This window comes from Neomonachus schauinslandi, chromosome 8 (genome assembly GCF_002201575.2).
Source record: "Neomonachus schauinslandi chromosome 8, ASM220157v2, whole genome shotgun sequence".
Classification (NCBI taxonomy): domain Eukaryota; kingdom Metazoa; phylum Chordata; class Mammalia; order Carnivora; family Phocidae; genus Neomonachus; species Neomonachus schauinslandi.
The window spans coordinates 107,009,158-107,025,020 of record NC_058410.1 but is presented as its reverse complement, the minus strand read 5'-3'; the positions used below and the strand labels follow the sequence as shown (position 1 = coordinate 107,025,020).

Genomic DNA, 15,863 nt, shown 5'->3' with positions numbered 1-15,863 from the left:
TTTTAGATTCTGGGTTTAGAAGCCCACACTCACCAGGCCAAACATTCCTGACTCTCCACCCTTCCGGGTTTGTGCGTTGTGGACCAAGGCTCAGGCACCAAGGTGGGCTGTTGAGAGAGCTTCGCCCTGGCAGGAAGAAGCATCGGAAGCTGTGCCCAGGCTCTGCCGGCTTGGGAGTCCCAGCACCCTACTGCTCTGTCCCAACCTTCTTTGGTACTCTCCTGCGCTTTCCAGGTTCTCCAAAATCTCATCCCACCACATTTGCTTTTCTAAACCCACCCCTCATCCCTTCTGGGGCCCGCCCTTTGTTTCCCATACATTAATCTCTGTGGCTCTGGGCTCAGATTGTTCAGGAGCTGCTCTGCTTTCTGCATCGGCTGGCCTCAATGCATAAGGACTATGCTGTAGTTCTCTGCTGCCTGGGAGCCAAAGACGCCCTCTCCAAAGTCCTGGACAAGCACTCGGCTCAGCTGCTGCTGGCCTGTGAGCTTCGGGACCTCGTGACAGAGTGTGAGAAACATGCCCAGCTCTACAGTAACCTCACCTCCAGCATCCTGGCTGGTTGCATTCAGGTGAAGAGACTTGGGGAGCCAGAGCTGAGGGAGAACAAAAGCCAGAAGCAGGGGAAGGGGATTCAGTGTGGGTCCCTGTTTGGCACAAGTAGCAAATCTGGGGCACTTGTTTCCCAACTGTTCCCCCACGTGGTCCTGTTCTCCCAAAATGTGTGAAGAAAAGGTTTGAGTGTTTTGTTGCCCTTGGCTTATTCTCCATACATGTTTCTCTGTGTTCTTCATATTCTGCCTTCCTCCCCGCGCCCCTTCTCTCTGATGTTCCGGCTGCAGATGGTGCTGGGCCAGATCGAAGACCACAGACGGACCCACCGACCCATCAACATCCCCTTCTTTGACGTATTCCTCAGGCATCTCTGCCAGGGTTTGTGCCCCCATCTGCTTTCTCCTGGCTTGCACCCCAGTATTTGTTCTCCCTGTCCCTTGCCTTTCTTCTCTGTCACCTAACCAGGCCGTGACGGCCGCCCCTCCCCCCTGCCCCCAGGCTCCAGTGTGGAAGTGAAGGAGGACAAGTGCTGGGAGAAGGTGGAGGTGTCCTCCAACCCGCACCGGGCCAGCAAGCTGACGGACCGCAACCCCAAGACCTACTGGGAGTCCAACGGCAGCACCGGCTCCCACTACATCACCTTGCACATGCACCGTGGTGTTCTTGTCAGGTAGGAACATGCCCACGCGCGCATATGCGTGCACACACACGCGTGCGCGAATATTTCCACACACCCCAGTATACATTCTCCAAGCACCCACATATGCAACTCTGTAAACCCGATGCGTGAGGGACACACTCAAACCCATTTTGTGCAGTGAACAGAGGGACACATTGATCCGCATTCCTTGTGCAGTGTAGACATCCTCATTCCCTGAGCCTGGTGACATGCTCCTCCCACCAGGGACAGAAGTCACTGCCCTGTGCATTGTGTTGAGGGAGATTGAGAACTTCCTCATTCACTCTTCCCGTGGGTGCTTGTTTAATGTATACTCTGTGCCAGGCACTGGGCCAGGGTCTGGGGATATAAGGACAATAAGATATGGTACCCGTCTTCGGGGAACCTGTGGTCTTGTTGGGGAGCTAGCCTGGAAAATCAGTAAGAGTAAGAAGAGGTGACACGGACCCTGAGGCCAAGTGAGAGGCTAGAGAAGGCTTCCAGAAGGAGGGGTTAAATGAGCTGAGCTTTGAAATTAGCTGCATAAAGAGAGGGCAGTGGCTAGCCCAGGCAGAGGGACAGCATATGTGCACAATGGAAATAAGAAACACAACGATGTGTTTGGGGGAAGTTTAAGTAACTGTGTTTGGCTGGAATGTAGGGTGTGTGTCGTGAAATGGCAGGAGACAAAGCCAGAAAACTAGGCAGAGCCAGACCACAGAGAGTTTTGTGAACTAAGAAGTTTGAGCTTTATTCCAAAACTGGGGAAGCCACTGAAGGATTTTTAAGAAGAGAAGAGACAAAACTAGATTTTTTTATTTTTATTTAGAAAAGTCACTCTTGGAGCACCTGGGTGGCTCAATTGGTTAAGCATCTGCCTTCGGCTCAGGTCATGATCCCAGGATCCTGGGATCGAGCCCCATGTTGGGCTCCCTCCTCAGTGGGGAGTCTGCTTCTCCCTCTGCCTCTCCCCCTGCTTGTGCTGTCTCTCTCTTTATCAAATAAATAAATAAAATCTTAAAAAAAAAAAAGAAAAAAGAAAAGTCACCCTGGCGATTATGGGAGTTTGGGTTGGAGGCCAGAGAGTTGGAAGGTTTATGCAGTGGTCTCATTGAGAAACGAATGTGTTCAGTTAGGCAGAGGGAATGGGAATAGTGAAGGGGTGGCGGACTGACACATCTCAAGGACCAGAATCTCCAGGATGCGCCGTTGACATGAGGGAAGCCGTGAGCAGAAGTCACAGTGACAGAGCACTCTAGGGAGATGGCAGTTTTCTTCCCAAGAGGGATGTAGAAAGAGGAGCAGACTTCTATGGATGGATGATACTTCCATTTGGGCATGCTGACTTTGAGGTACCTGTGGGGTGTGACATGGAAATGTCTGGTACACAGCATGAAAGCTGAGAGGAGCCGTCTAGGGTAGAGATGTGGATTTAGAGTCATTAGGGTATTAGTTTTTGATTGAAACTATGGTTTTAAATAAAGTCACTTTGGGGGAAGGTAAGAGGAAAGCAGAGGCTCAGGGGAAGACTGACACTTAAGGAGACAGCAGAGGGACAGCAGGCTGAGGAGGAAGTGGTGGCTTGAAGTCATTTTGAACAAAGACCAGGGCCCCAGTTCTAACTGATTGTTTTCTCCTCTCCCAGGCAGCTGACTTTGCTCGTGGCCAGTGAGGACTCAAGCTACATGCCGGCCAGGGTGGTGGTGTTTGGGGGCGACAGCGCCAGCTGCATCAGCACTGAGCTCAACACGGTGGGGACCCTGGTGCTCCCCCGCCTTGACCTCACTCCCCATCCTTCTGTCCCAGGACCTCCTTTAAAGGACTCAGTCCCTGGAGGATTCCCACGTTCCTTCCCCCAGGCAGGCTTTGCCTCCTAAGCAGTGAGAGCAGAGTTTGGCATGCACATTTGCACGGGTCTGTGGGCTCAGTGCAGAAGTGAAGCGCGCACACCATCACAAGATGCGGTTGCTGACAGTAGTCCCTCCACCCCCACTGCCGGAGGTGACAGTCCTCTCTCCTTCTCCCCTACGCTGTCAGGTGAATGTGATGCCCTCCGCCAGCCGGGTGGTCCTCCTGGAGAACCTGAACCGCTTCTGGCCCATCATCCAGATCCGCATAAAGCGCTGCCAGCAGGTAGGGTGAGGGAAGAGGCTGAGCTGGGGATCACGGGGTGGCACAGGGTCTTCATAGTGATTGTGTCCCCCAGCATGTGGGGGCCAGGCCCAGGCCATGCATCTGCTGGGGGGATGGCCCAGGAGTCTGTTGAGTTCCAGAGATGTGGGAATGTCTCACATGCCTCCGGGGAACTCAGGACCTGAGGCCTGGCTTTTTTTTTTTTTTTGGTAGTGCTTGGTGGCTGGGTGGCTTAGGTGGTAGACAAGTCTGTGCGTGTTACAGGGCGGCATCGACACCCGGGTTCGAGGCGTGGAGGTCCTGGGCCCCAAGCCCACTTTCTGGCCACTGTTCCGGGAGCAGCTGTGTCGCCGGACATGTCTCTTCTATACCATTTGGGCACAAGCCTGGAGCCAGGACATAGCGGAGGACCGCAGGCGCCTCCTCCAGCTCTGTCCCCGGTGGGTGGAGCAAGCAGCGGGCCGGGTTGAAGAGAGGAAGGGGAGGTTAACACAGCAGGAGGACACTGTTCAGCAGTAGGTGGTGGGAGGGGCGCCTCGGTGGCTCAGTCAGCTGGGCATCGGACTCTTGGTTTTGGCTCAGGTCATGATCTCACAGTCCTGGGACCGAGCCCCGCGTTGGGCTCTGTGCTCAGCATGGAGTCTGCTTCAGATTCTTTCTCCCTCTCTCTCCCACTCACTGTTTCTCTCTCTCAAATAAATAAATAAAATCTTAAAAAAAAAAAAAAGTAGGTGGTGGGAGACTTCTGCAGGAGTCTGAAAGGTGAGGCAGCAGCTAGGACACGAGGGGAAGGGGGCATGGGGGCAAGTGTGTGCTGATGGCAGCAAGCTGGGTACGGGACCAAGCACAGTGAGGGTGGGAGCTGACTGCACTTGAGTGGAGGTCGCAGGGAAACTTGTGTCTTCGACCCTTGACCACACATTCCTTATTCCCAGACTCACCAGGGTTCTGCGCCACGAGCAGAATTTTGCTGATCGCTTCCTCCCTGATGACGAGGCCGCCCAAGCATTGGGCAAGACCTGCTGGGAGGCCCTGGTCAGCCCCCTGGTGCAGAACATCACCTCCCCTGGTAACCATCCCGACCCCTGGCCCCACTAACCAGCCCCTCGTAATGATTCCCAGGGATCACCTGGGTGATCACCTCTTGGTTCTCTTGGTCCGTCTTTATCCCTGAAGGCCTGTCGCCTCAGTGTTTCTCTCCTTCCTGCCCCAGAGACTGCTCCCTGAGACTCTGGTATTTGAATCCTCTCCTCCACCCCACCCCCACCCAGACTCCAGCTGAAGTAAGCCTCGGCCCGGCTGCCCCCCAGACCTTTTTGTGTAATTGGGCCTTCTCTCTCCTCTTCCTGGGCTCTCTGTCCCCCTATTTCCCATCACCTGTTTCTGACCTGTCTTCTTTTAGATGAGGGGGGTGTGAGCTCCCTGGGATGGCTGCTGGATCAGTACTTAGAGCAAAGGGAGAGCTCTCAGAACCCACTGAGTCGAGCAGCATCCTTTGCCTCTCGAGTTCGTCGCCTTTGTCACTTGCTGGTGCATGTGGAGCCCCCGCCTGGGCCTTCTCTTGAGCCATCCACTCGGCCCAGTAAGTCCCAGCAACGGCCTGTTGAGCTGGCTTCTCCCCGTCTTGGATCTTACTCTCTCTGACTGCTTCACTCTGGGCCTTTCCAGGGGTCAGTACCCAAGACCCCTGGGTCCACTCCAGGGCTGAGACCAAGCCACTTCCCTTGCCCTCTGTCTCCACAGTCAGCAAGAACAGTAAGGGCCGGGATCGGAGCCCCGGGCCCTCAGCAGCCCTTCCAAGCAGCAGCCTGAGGAACATAACGCAGTGCTGGCTGAGCGTGGTGCAGGAGCAGGTGAGAGCAAGGAAGCTGCAGTCGGGCGGGGGGGGGGGGCGGGTGTGGGTGCGGGGCGGCCAACCTCCTGAATCTGCTGTTCCTTCTCCCTTCTCAGGTCAGCAGGTTCCTGGCCGCAGCCTGGAGGGCCCCCAACTTTGTGCCCCGATACTGTAAACTCTATGAGCATTTGCAGAGAGCAGGCTCAGAGCTCTTTGGGCCTCGGGCAGCCTTCACGCTGGCTCTGCGCAGTGGCTTTTCGGGCGCCTTGCTCCAGCAGTCCTTCCTCACCGCTGCCCACGTGAGTACCACGGTCACCTCCCGGTCACCCGGTCACCCGGTGCAAGCTCGCCTCTCACCTCCTCTCACCCCCCACTCTCCTGCTCCACGCCCTCTTCATGCTTGGCCGGTGCCCTTTCCATTGCCCCCAGATAAGTGAGCAGTTTGCCAGGCACATCGACCAGCAGATCCAGGGTGGCCTGGTTGGCGGAGCCCCTGGAGTGGAAATGCTGGGGCGGCTTCAGTGGCACCTGGAGCCCATCATGGTCCTTTCTGGCCTGGAGCTGGCCACTACTTTTGAGCACTTCTACCAGTGAGTGCAGGTCTGAGAGGTAGGGGAGGGGAGGCCTGGAGTCTGGAGAGGGTGAAGGTTTGAGTCTTGGTGGGAAGAGGCGGGAGGAGGCAGTGGAGAGGAGAGATTAAGATACAAAGATGGCCGAGGCACTGGTGGAAAGGGAGTAGGGAGGGAGAAGGGAGGCGGGGCCTGTGACCCAAGCCTGCCGTGACTGAGGAACCTACATTCTGGAGGGGCAGGCAGGGCGGCCGGGCCGAGCTGCCGCCGCACTGAGGCTCGGCCCTGCTCTGCGTGTGCTGCAGGCACTACATGGCAGACCGTCTCCTGAGCTTGGGCTCGAGCTGGCTGGAGGGGGCTGTGCTGGAGCAGATCGGCCTCTGCTTCCCCAACCGCCTCCCCCAGCAGATGCTGCGCAGCCTGAGCACCTCCGAGGAGCTGCAACGCCAGTTTCACGTCTACCAGCTCCAGCAGCTCGACAAGCTGCTCTTGGAGCAGGAGAATGAGGAGGAACAGGGCCTGGAAGACGAGGAGGTAAGAGCAAGGGAAATGAGTGGGTGAATCGGAGAGCAAAAGACTAGACCAAAGAAGGGAGCCCAAGAGCCCTTGAAATCCTTCTGTCTCTCAGGAGGAAGCAGAGGAAGAGGAGGCTGAGAAAGAACTATTTATCGAAGATTCGAGTCCAACAGTTTCCATACTGGTCCTGTCACCACGCTGCTGGCCGGTCTCCCCACTCTGCTACCTGTACCATCCCAGAAAGTGCCTTCCCACTGAATTCTGTGATGCCCTTGACCGCTTCTCCAATTTCTACAGCCAGAGTGAGGAGATAGGGACAGGCAATTGGAGATTGGGGTGAGATTTGGGGTGGCAGGAGAGGAAGAGGAGAGGACCTGTGGACAGGAATGCGTAGGTAGGAAGAAAAATGGTCTCTAGGGACAGCAGTCTCCTAGGGAAGGGGGAAAAGGTGGGTTAGATCTTTCTTAATGTCTCTCATCATTGCCTTCACTTTTGTATGAATTTGTTCCATTTTTCTTTTTCTAACTTCAAGTTGCATGCTTACTTAATTTTTACCCTTTTTAGGCTTCTTTCCAAGTAAAGATGTTTAAGGCTATTCATTTTCCTCTCAACATTACTTTAGCTGCATTCAGTTTCGGGTGTTTTTGTTTTTTAGATTTGTTTTTCTTGTGGTACAGTTTTCAGTCAAGTACGCAAGTCTTAACTTTGACTTAATGAATTTTATATACACATATCCTCCCATAACCACCCCTAGAGCATTTCCAGCACCCCAGACTTCTTGCTTCATGTCCCTTTCTAGTTAGTGTGTTTTTCCAAGAGAAACCATTGTTCTTCCTTTTATCACCATAGATTCTTGTCTGTATTTGAACATCATATAAACGGAATAATAGGGTATATACTCTGCTGTGTTCAGTTTCTTCCAGTGGATGTAATGTCTGCAAGGGCTACCCAGGTTGTCAGTTGTATGATTACTTTGTTCTTTGTATTGTGGATTCCTTCCCATTGTATGAGTATCTTTACCCTTTCTGCTGTTGATGGACATTTGGGATGTTGCCTAAATTTTTATTATGCTGTGTGTATTTAGTATTTTTTTAGTTCTGAGAATATTCTAATTTCCATTATTATTTCTGTTTTGATCTGTTACTTTTTTATGAGTCTGTTTTAAAATTCCCAAGCCAGTTTTTCTTCATTTAGTTGTCTTTTTGTTTTAGATTTCAGACCTCATTCCATTGTGGCTAAAGAACGTGGTTTCTTTGATTCTAAATCTTTGCAATGTCTTGAGACTTCCTTTATGGCCTAGTATAGTAGATGGTCAGATTTTGTAAGTGTTCCATGTGTGATTAAGAAGAATGTGTATTCTTCAGCTGCTGTTTAAAGGCTTTTACACACATTCCACTAAATTGACTTTGTTCATTGTATTCTTCAAATTTTCTGTAACCTTACTCATTTTTGTCTGCTTGATCTATTACTGAGAGAGGTGTATTAAGATCTATCATTATGATAGTGAATTTTTTTTTTTTTAAAGATTTTATTTATTTATTTGAGACAGAGAGAATGAGAGACAGAGAGCATGAGAGGGAGGAGGGTCAGAGGGAGAAGCAGACTCCCTGCCGAGCAGGGAGCCCGATGCGGGACTCGATCCCGGGACTCCAGGATCATGACCTGAGCCGAAGGCAGTCGCTTAACCAACTGAGCCACCCAGGCGCCCATGATAGTGAATTTTTAAAAAGATTATTTATTTGAGAGAGAGAGCGTGCAAGTACAACCTAGGGGGAGGGGCAGAGGGAGAAGCAGACTCCCTGCTGAGCAGGGAGCCCGAGTTGGGGCTCGATCCCAGGACCCTGGGATCATAACCTAAGCTGAAGGCGCCGCTTAACTGACTGAGCCACCCAGGCGCCCCGATAGTGAATTTTTAAACTTTTCATCAGGTCAGCATTGCTTTATATATTTTTTGACTATGTTGTTAGATAAAAGTTTAGGGGTACCTGGTGGGTGGCTCAGTTGGTTAAGCATCCGAACTCTTGATTTTGACTTAAGTCATGATCTCAGGGTTGTGAGACTGAGCCACTCTTTGGGCTCCACGCTGGGCATGGAGTCTGCTTAAGATTCTCTCTCTCTCTCTGCCCCCCCCCCCACGAGCTCGCACTCTCTGTCTCTCTCTCAAAATTAAAGTTTAGATAGAGGCGCCTGGATGGCTCAGTCAATTAGGCATCCAACTCTTGGTTTTGGCTTAAGTCATGATCTTGGGGTCATGGGATCAATCCCTGTGTTGGGCTTCATGCTCAGGGGCGAGTCTGCTTGTCCCTCTCCCTCTGCTCCTCCCCACCAACACACCACTCTCTCAAGTAAATAAATAAAATCTCTTAAAAAATAGAGTAAAGTTTAGATAAAAGTCTCAAATCATTTGACAGTGTTGTCCAGTAGAACTTTCTGCAGTGATGGAAAAGTTATTTTCTGCACTCTTCAGTATGATGGTCATTTGTGGCTACTGAAATGTGACTAGTTCGACTGAGGAATTGAGTGTTTAATTTTATTTACTTTAACCAGTTTAAATACCCACATGTGGCTACCATAATGGACTATGCAGGTCTAAAATCTTAATTAAACTTTATTATTATGAAATGACCTTCTTTCTTTCTAGTAAAGCTTTTTCTCTCAAAGTCTATTTTTATCTGGTGTTAATAATATACCAGTTTTCTTTGGCTAGGGTTTTTCCAGAATATCTTTCTATCCTTTTACTTAAAATTTTTTTTTATTTGGAAATAATTTCAAATTTACAGAAAAATGGTAAGAATAATACAAAGAACACTCATATACTCTTTTTTTTAAGAGACTTTATTTGAGAGAGAGAGAGAGCACAAGATGGGTGAGGTGCAGAGGGAGGCAGAGGGAGAAGCAGACGCCCGGCTGAGCAGCAGAGATCATGACCTGAGCCAAAGGCAGACACTTAACTGACTGAGCCACCCAGGTGCCCCAGGAACCCTCACATACTCTTTATACAAGTTTACCTTTTGTTAACATTTTGCCCTGTTTCCTTTTATCATTTGCTCTTTGTGTATATATACGTTTATAAAATGTGTATTTGTGTGTGTGCATACACACACATACACACACACACACATTTTTTCCCCTTGAACCACTGAGAGTAAATTGTATATATGCTGGCCTGTTGCCTCTAAATACTTGGATATATATTTCCTAAGAATCATGGTGCTCTCTTACATAATAATAGTTCATTTATCAGTTTCAAAAATTTAACATTGGTGTAATACTTTAAATCTATTTTTCACGTTCTGATTTTGTCAAGTGACTCCATAATGTCTGTTATTTTTTAGTCTAGGACAGCATCCAGGCTAGGATCATCTATTATATTTAGTTGTCATGTCTTCAGTCTCCTTAATGTGGAAGAATTCCTTAGCCTTTTTTTGTGTTTTACAACATTGACACCCTTGGAGAAAATAGCCATAAAATTTTCTAAACATTTTTCATTTTATATTTGTACATTTCCTCATAATTAGATTCAGGTGATACATTCTGGGCCAGAATCCTAAGTAAGTGACATTATGTCCTCTGTGTGTTTCATTTGGAAGCACACAATTTCCATCTGCTCCTCTTTTGTGATGTGATTTTTGACAACCTGATCAAGAGGTAGTTTGATTTCCTACTATATAGTTAATATTTTCCCTTTGCCACTATTAATAAGCAGTCTATTGGGGAGGTACTTCCAAACGGTGCCTATATTCTGCTCTCATCAGAATTTCCCCCAGTATCATTTACTTTGTCTTTGCCTTACTCTTATTTTAGGCAGGTGTCTTATAAATACCTAGAATTTGTTTTTTATTCAACCTAACAATCTCTCCTTTTGAGTTGTCAATCTTAGCCTGTTTATAATTAGTATGAGTAAATGGTATATTTGGCTTTTATTGCTAAACTCTTACATTTTAGTTTACCTTTCTTATAATTTTAAATTTTAGTTATTTCATATACACAAAAGAATATATAAAACACATGTACAGTTAAAAGAAGAATAATAAATTGAACACCTTTGTAGATATGTTTTTACCTTGGATTTTTGTGCATTTTTTTCTCTTCTTTTGGATTGATCTTTTTTAATTCTTTTCTTTGTCTCTACCAGTTTGGAAAGTCACACATTCTGTTTTTGTAGTTGATTACCCTAATGTTTGTAACCTGTATGTTTGACTTGTTAATATCACTCTCCCACCTTCCTGAGCAATAAAAGGACCATAGAAAATCTTTTTTTTTTAAGATTTTATTTATTTATTTGAGAAAGAGAGAGTGGGAGAACACGGAGAGTGAGAGGGAGAAGCAGGCTCCCCACTGAGCCGAGAGCCAGATGAGGGACTCAATCCTAGGACCCTGGGATCATGACCTGAGCCAAAGGCAGACACTTAACTGACTGAGCCACCCGGATGTCCCAGGACCATAGAAAATCTTAACTGCAGTTCTCACTCCCATCTTAATTGTTATTGTTGTTTGATACTTTAGGATTATCCTTTTTTTCCTACTTTCTAAAGAGCCATTATTATTATTGTCTTATTCAGTTGATGTTTACATTTGCTATCATACTAGTTGCTTCCGTCACTAATCCTTTTGCATCTTGATCCTTCTTTCTGAGTTCAGTCTCCTTAAGTATATCCTTTAGAAGTCTCTTCATTGAGGGAGTATTGGTGGAAACTTTTTCAGTTTTTGAGAATGGCTTACCTTCACTCTCATTTAAAAATTTTTTATTATGATAAATTTCAGATGTACACAAAAGTAGACAGAATGTGGGGTACCTGGGCAGCTCAGTCAATAGAGCATCTGCCTTCAGCTCAGGTCATGATCCCAGGGTCCTGGGATTGAGCCCCGCATTGGACTCCCTGCTCAGCGGGGAGTCTGCTTCTCCCTTTCCTTCTGTGTGCGCTCTCTCTCCCTCTCTAAATAAATAAATCTTAAAAAAAAAAAAAAAAAAAGTAGACAGAATAAACTCCAGTGTACCAACATGGGTCAGTTCATGGCCAATCTCATTTCTTCTGTACCCCCACCCACTTTACCCAGTTCTCCAATTGAAAGGATTAAGGATTTTATTTTTAAAAGCAAGGACACTACAGTGATCAAACTTTGAGAAATTAATAACAGTTCCTAATATCAAACAGCAAAGTGTCCGTATTTCCCCCGTTTTCTCAAGTTTTCAAAATTAGTTTTTTGCTTATTGGGGATCCACACAAAGCCCACACCTTGCATTTGATTGAGCTCTGTCTTCCATCTCCATTAATCTATAGGTCCTGCTTTCCGTTTTTGCCCCCTTAACAATTGTCTGTGGAGGAAACTGGATTGTTCGCCACACAGAATTGTGCACAGGCCGGATTTTGCTGACCATATCCACATGGTGTCCTCTGGCCTGTTCCTCTGTCTCTCATTTCTGGAAAACAGATACTTAGATGTGGAAGTTGATTCCAATTTGGGTGTGATTTCTGGGGCAAGAGCACTTCATAGGTGGTAGTGTGTACTTCCACCTGTCTCTGGGATGTTGTAAGATGGGTCAGTGGATTTCAGTGTTGCAAGTCTGATCTGTACATTATATAATAGTTTCCTGTCAGCTGTTCACGAGGCGGTCACTCGTTACCGTTGCTTAGCTCTGTCATTTCATTAGGGCGGACAGATTGCGCCATTCTAGTTTTGTCCTACCTTCTTCACATATCAGCTGGAACGTTTTCTCTATGAAGAGAAACTTCCTCTCGGCAACTTTTTGGTTACCCTGAAGTATGGTTGATACTGGAAAGGCTTGATTCTCTCCTCCTCCCCCTTATTTTTAACCAGTTTTCAAAATAATGTGTTCGTTCCTCCAGCATCCTCCAAAGAGATAACCAATGTGGTCTTTTTTTAAAAAAAATATGTCATTATGAACTCATGAATTTTAAAATATTTCATGTGTTTCAATCCAGCGCAGATGTTATCTTCTTGATGTTCAAACTGTCCCATCTTTGGCCAGAGAGCACCTCTCAGATTGTCTCCTTTTGATATTCTCTGCCTTTGACAGCATCCTTGCTTTCTAGTATGAGTGAACATCCAGGCTCATCTTGCCTGAGTTGTGACACAGGAGGAGGAAGAGACGCAGCCTAGTGGGTCTTTAAAAACCGTCAGCTCCTTGAGGGCAAAACCCAGGTCTCTCCTCTCTGGTGTTTCTTTCGTGGAACCTGCCTGGTGTGGGGCGAGGCACAGGGTGGGCTCCCAGATACCTGTGGCTCAGCAGGGAGGCAGAAACAGAGGAGGCTGAGCTCTGGAAGCTTGACAAGTCACTTCAGTGGGGGCCCTCCTCCCCACAGAGATCAGCAGGAACAGAGCTTAACTAATAGTACACCCTGGCCTCAGCCTCTAACCCCCTCGCTTCCCCTGCTCTTTGTCTCTCCTCTTTTCCCTGCTCTCCCAGGTCAGAATCATCCAGTCCTGGACACGGGACCCCATCGGCGGCTGCAGTGGACGTGGCTGGGCCGGGCTGAGCTGCAGTTTGGGGACCAGACCCTGCATGTGTCCACCGTGCAGATGTGGTTGCTGTTGCATTTCAATCAGACAGAGGTGCCTCAGCTCCTCAGCCTCTCTCTCTGTTCTCTTCCCCCTGTCTGTCACTGTTCTCCTAAACTCTGCCCCTTCTTCCATCCTTCCCCCCTCTTATTTTCCTTTCCCCTGACTATCTACTCCTGACTGGCCCTGTTTCTCCTCACCAGGAGATGTGTGTAGAGACTCTGTTGAAGAATTCTGACCTCACCCCAGAACTACTGCTCCAGGCACTTCTGCCCCTCACCTCAGACAATGGCCCTTTGATCCTGCATGAGGGTCAGGGCTTTCCACACAGGGGTAGGTCAGCGGGGGCTGGGCTGTGCCGCTGCTCCTACAGGGTGGGGTGCTCCTGGTGGGCGTGTGGTAGGGAATGAATGGGCTCCCCTTTGCCGCCACTCACCTCTCCCTTCCCCTCCTCGGGTGCTGACTGGGAGTGAGTTCCAGGTGTGCTGCGGCTTCGGACGCCTGGGTCCCAGCGCTCTGGGGAGGCCCTGTGGCTGATACCTCCCCAGACGCACCTGAATGTCGAGAAGGATGAGGGCCGAACTCTGGAACAGAAGAGGAACCTCTTGAGCTGTCTTCTTGTCCGTATTCTCAAAGCCCATGGGGAAAAGGGCCTCCATATCGATCAGCTGGTTTGTCTGGTAGGCCGAGGGGACCGTGGAGTTAAGGGAGGGAGAGAGTCAGGCTCAGGGTTGGGGCTTAGGGCCAGGGATCATCACAAGAGAAGGTAAACATTCTCAGTACAAGACCTCATAGGGTGACATTTGCATCTGGGTTTTCTCTTCCTGACAGGGCGCTTAGTTAGAAAGTAGAGATGAGACATGAGTGTTCACCATGTGCCAGGCCCTATTCCAAGAGTTTGCATGATTAAGTCATTTAATCTGCCCAACAGTCTTAGGGGATAAGTGAGGGTGGTGGTATTACTATTATTATTATTATTATTATTTACTGTTACTCTCGTTTGACAGAGAAGAAAAGTGAGGCATGAGAGTTAGTAACGCATCCATAGTCGCACAGCTAGTAAGTGGAAGAGCTGAGCATTGAACCCAGGCAGGCTAGCTCCTTTAGGTAAAAGTGGCCTGCCTGTTTCCTCTTCTCCCATCCAGGTGCTGGAGGCCTGGCAGAAGGGTCCAAATCCCCCCGGAAGCCTGGGCCGCACTGTTGCAGGAGGCGTGGTCTGTACCAGTACAGATGTCCTTTCTTGCATCCTCCACCTCCTGGGCCAGGGCTACGTGGAGCGGCGCGACGATCGGCCCCAGATCCTGATGTATGCCACCCCAGAGCCTATGGGGCCTTGCCGGGGTCAGGCAGAGGTCCCCTTCTATGGCAACCAGACCACCAAGACCTCCAAGCCTAGGTAGCCGTCCTCGGTCCCGTTCCCCAGCTGCAGGGGCTCCAAGCCAGTAGGGAGGGTTGGGCTCCCCAGGACAGATGGCCCTGCAGTGACACAGGTGGAGGTTTAGTGCCAAAGTTAGGCTCTTTTGTGGAAAGATGTCTCATTTTTCTCTTTGTCTTACCCTGTTTTCCCTGCCTCTGTTATTTCTCCCACTTTGCTAGTCCTCATTCCCTTGTCAGCACTGACACCCCTTTCTCTGCCTTCCTAATTGGGGGCCTTGCTGTCCCCATCCCCTGAGAGCCAGTCCTTATACAAGGGACCCAGACACATAAGCTCCTGTGTAGATGCCTCTGGTTCTAAGCAAAAATGAAATATCATACAGGTATGTACTGAGTGCTGATGATGCACTTTGTTCCGTGAAACGTACAAACTCTAGTTTTCAAGAAGCGTGTTCCACAGAGGAATTTGCCATAGGATCCCCCTAATTAGCTGGCACCCTAAAGCTTGCCCCGTCACATCCAGTTCACGAGAAGTATGTTTTGGCACCGTGTGTAAAGTGAGTTCTCTAGAGGAATCATTTGCATACACATCATGGGGTGGGGGGGGGGGTTCTCATTAAAAGGCAGATCCTGAGTCAGGAGAGCTCCCTGTGGTACTCAGGCTGCTGGTCCTTGGCCCATACTTTGAGTAGTAAGGCTGCAGACTCTGGTTTCTCACCAGACGGACTGTTGGTGTTTGGGGTGGCGTTTACAGTGGGATTATCCCATCCACTGTGGGGATCCTGTGCACACTTAGCATCCTGATCCCTGCCCACCAGATTCCTGGAGTGCCCAAAATCACAGTGACAGCCAGCCCCAGCCCTCACTTACAGATGCTTCTTTGGAGAGCCGCGCTCTGACAGTGGGTTTGGGTGGTCATCCTGAGGCTGGTTGAGCACACATAAGCAGGGGTGCACAAATGGGGAGCTGAGGGCCGGGGTGGGGTTTGTTTAGTAGATGAGCAGGGCAGGGAGACTGATTGCTGCCTCTTCTCTCCCCTCAAGCCCAGAAGCTGTAGTTGCCCTGGCATCTCTCCAGCTGCCTGCAGGCCGCACCATGAGCCCCCAGGAGGTCGAAGGGTTGATGGAGCAGACGGTACGGCAGGTGCAGGAGACGCTGAACCTAGAGCCAGATGTGGCTCAGCACCTTTTGGCTCATTCCCACTGGGGTGCTGAACAGCTGCTGCAGAGCTACAGCGATAACCCCGAGCCCCTGTTGTTGGCGGCTGGGCTGTGCGTCCCCCAGGCCCGGGCCGCCCCTTCCCGCCCCGACCACTGCCCTGTGTGTGTCAGCCCACTGGAGCCCGACGACGACTTGCCCTCCCTCTGCTGCATGCACTACTGCTGTAAGGTGAGGCCCGCCTGCTTCTCGCCTGCCACTGGCTTTCCACCTTCAACACGGTTCCCTGGCAGTTCTGGGGTTCTGCCCCAGCACTGCCATTTCCTAGCCGGGGCAATGTTGGACAGACAGCTTAGTCACTCTCAAACTGGTTTTGTCATCTGTAAGTGGTGCCACCAGCCTCAGCAATCTGGGGAGTGGTTGCCAGGATCCAGCAATTATGTATCAGTGGCTGTAAAACTTTGCTGTATATTATAATCACTGGGAGCTTTTAAAAAATCCTCATGCTCGGGGTGCCTGGGTGCCTCAGTCGGTTGAGCATCCA

The 15,863-nt window shown here is 49.5% G+C and overlaps 1 protein-coding gene across 1 annotated transcript in view; it reads left to right on the top strand.

Moving 5' to 3' along the window:
• CUL9 (cullin 9) overlaps positions 1-15,863 on the top strand; it is a 36,775-nt gene that overhangs the window by 12,809 nt on the left and 8,103 nt on the right. The window contains exons 14-31 of the mRNA XM_044917310.1: positions 345-572; positions 843-933; positions 1,054-1,225; positions 2,859-2,964; positions 3,251-3,346; positions 3,611-3,786; positions 4,282-4,415; positions 4,749-4,928; positions 5,090-5,199; positions 5,297-5,479; positions 5,610-5,770; positions 6,055-6,283; positions 6,378-6,567; positions 12,696-12,841; positions 12,991-13,120; positions 13,268-13,467; positions 13,933-14,183; positions 15,205-15,550. Coding sequence (XP_044773245.1) covers positions 345-572; positions 843-933; positions 1,054-1,225; positions 2,859-2,964; positions 3,251-3,346; positions 3,611-3,786; positions 4,282-4,415; positions 4,749-4,928; positions 5,090-5,199; positions 5,297-5,479; positions 5,610-5,770; positions 6,055-6,283; positions 6,378-6,567; positions 12,696-12,841; positions 12,991-13,120; positions 13,268-13,467; positions 13,933-14,183; positions 15,205-15,550 — 3,129 coding nt within the window. The remainder of the gene's footprint in view (positions 1-344; positions 573-842; positions 934-1,053; positions 1,226-2,858; positions 2,965-3,250; positions 3,347-3,610; positions 3,787-4,281; positions 4,416-4,748; positions 4,929-5,089; positions 5,200-5,296; positions 5,480-5,609; positions 5,771-6,054; positions 6,284-6,377; positions 6,568-12,695; positions 12,842-12,990; positions 13,121-13,267; positions 13,468-13,932; positions 14,184-15,204; positions 15,551-15,863) is intronic.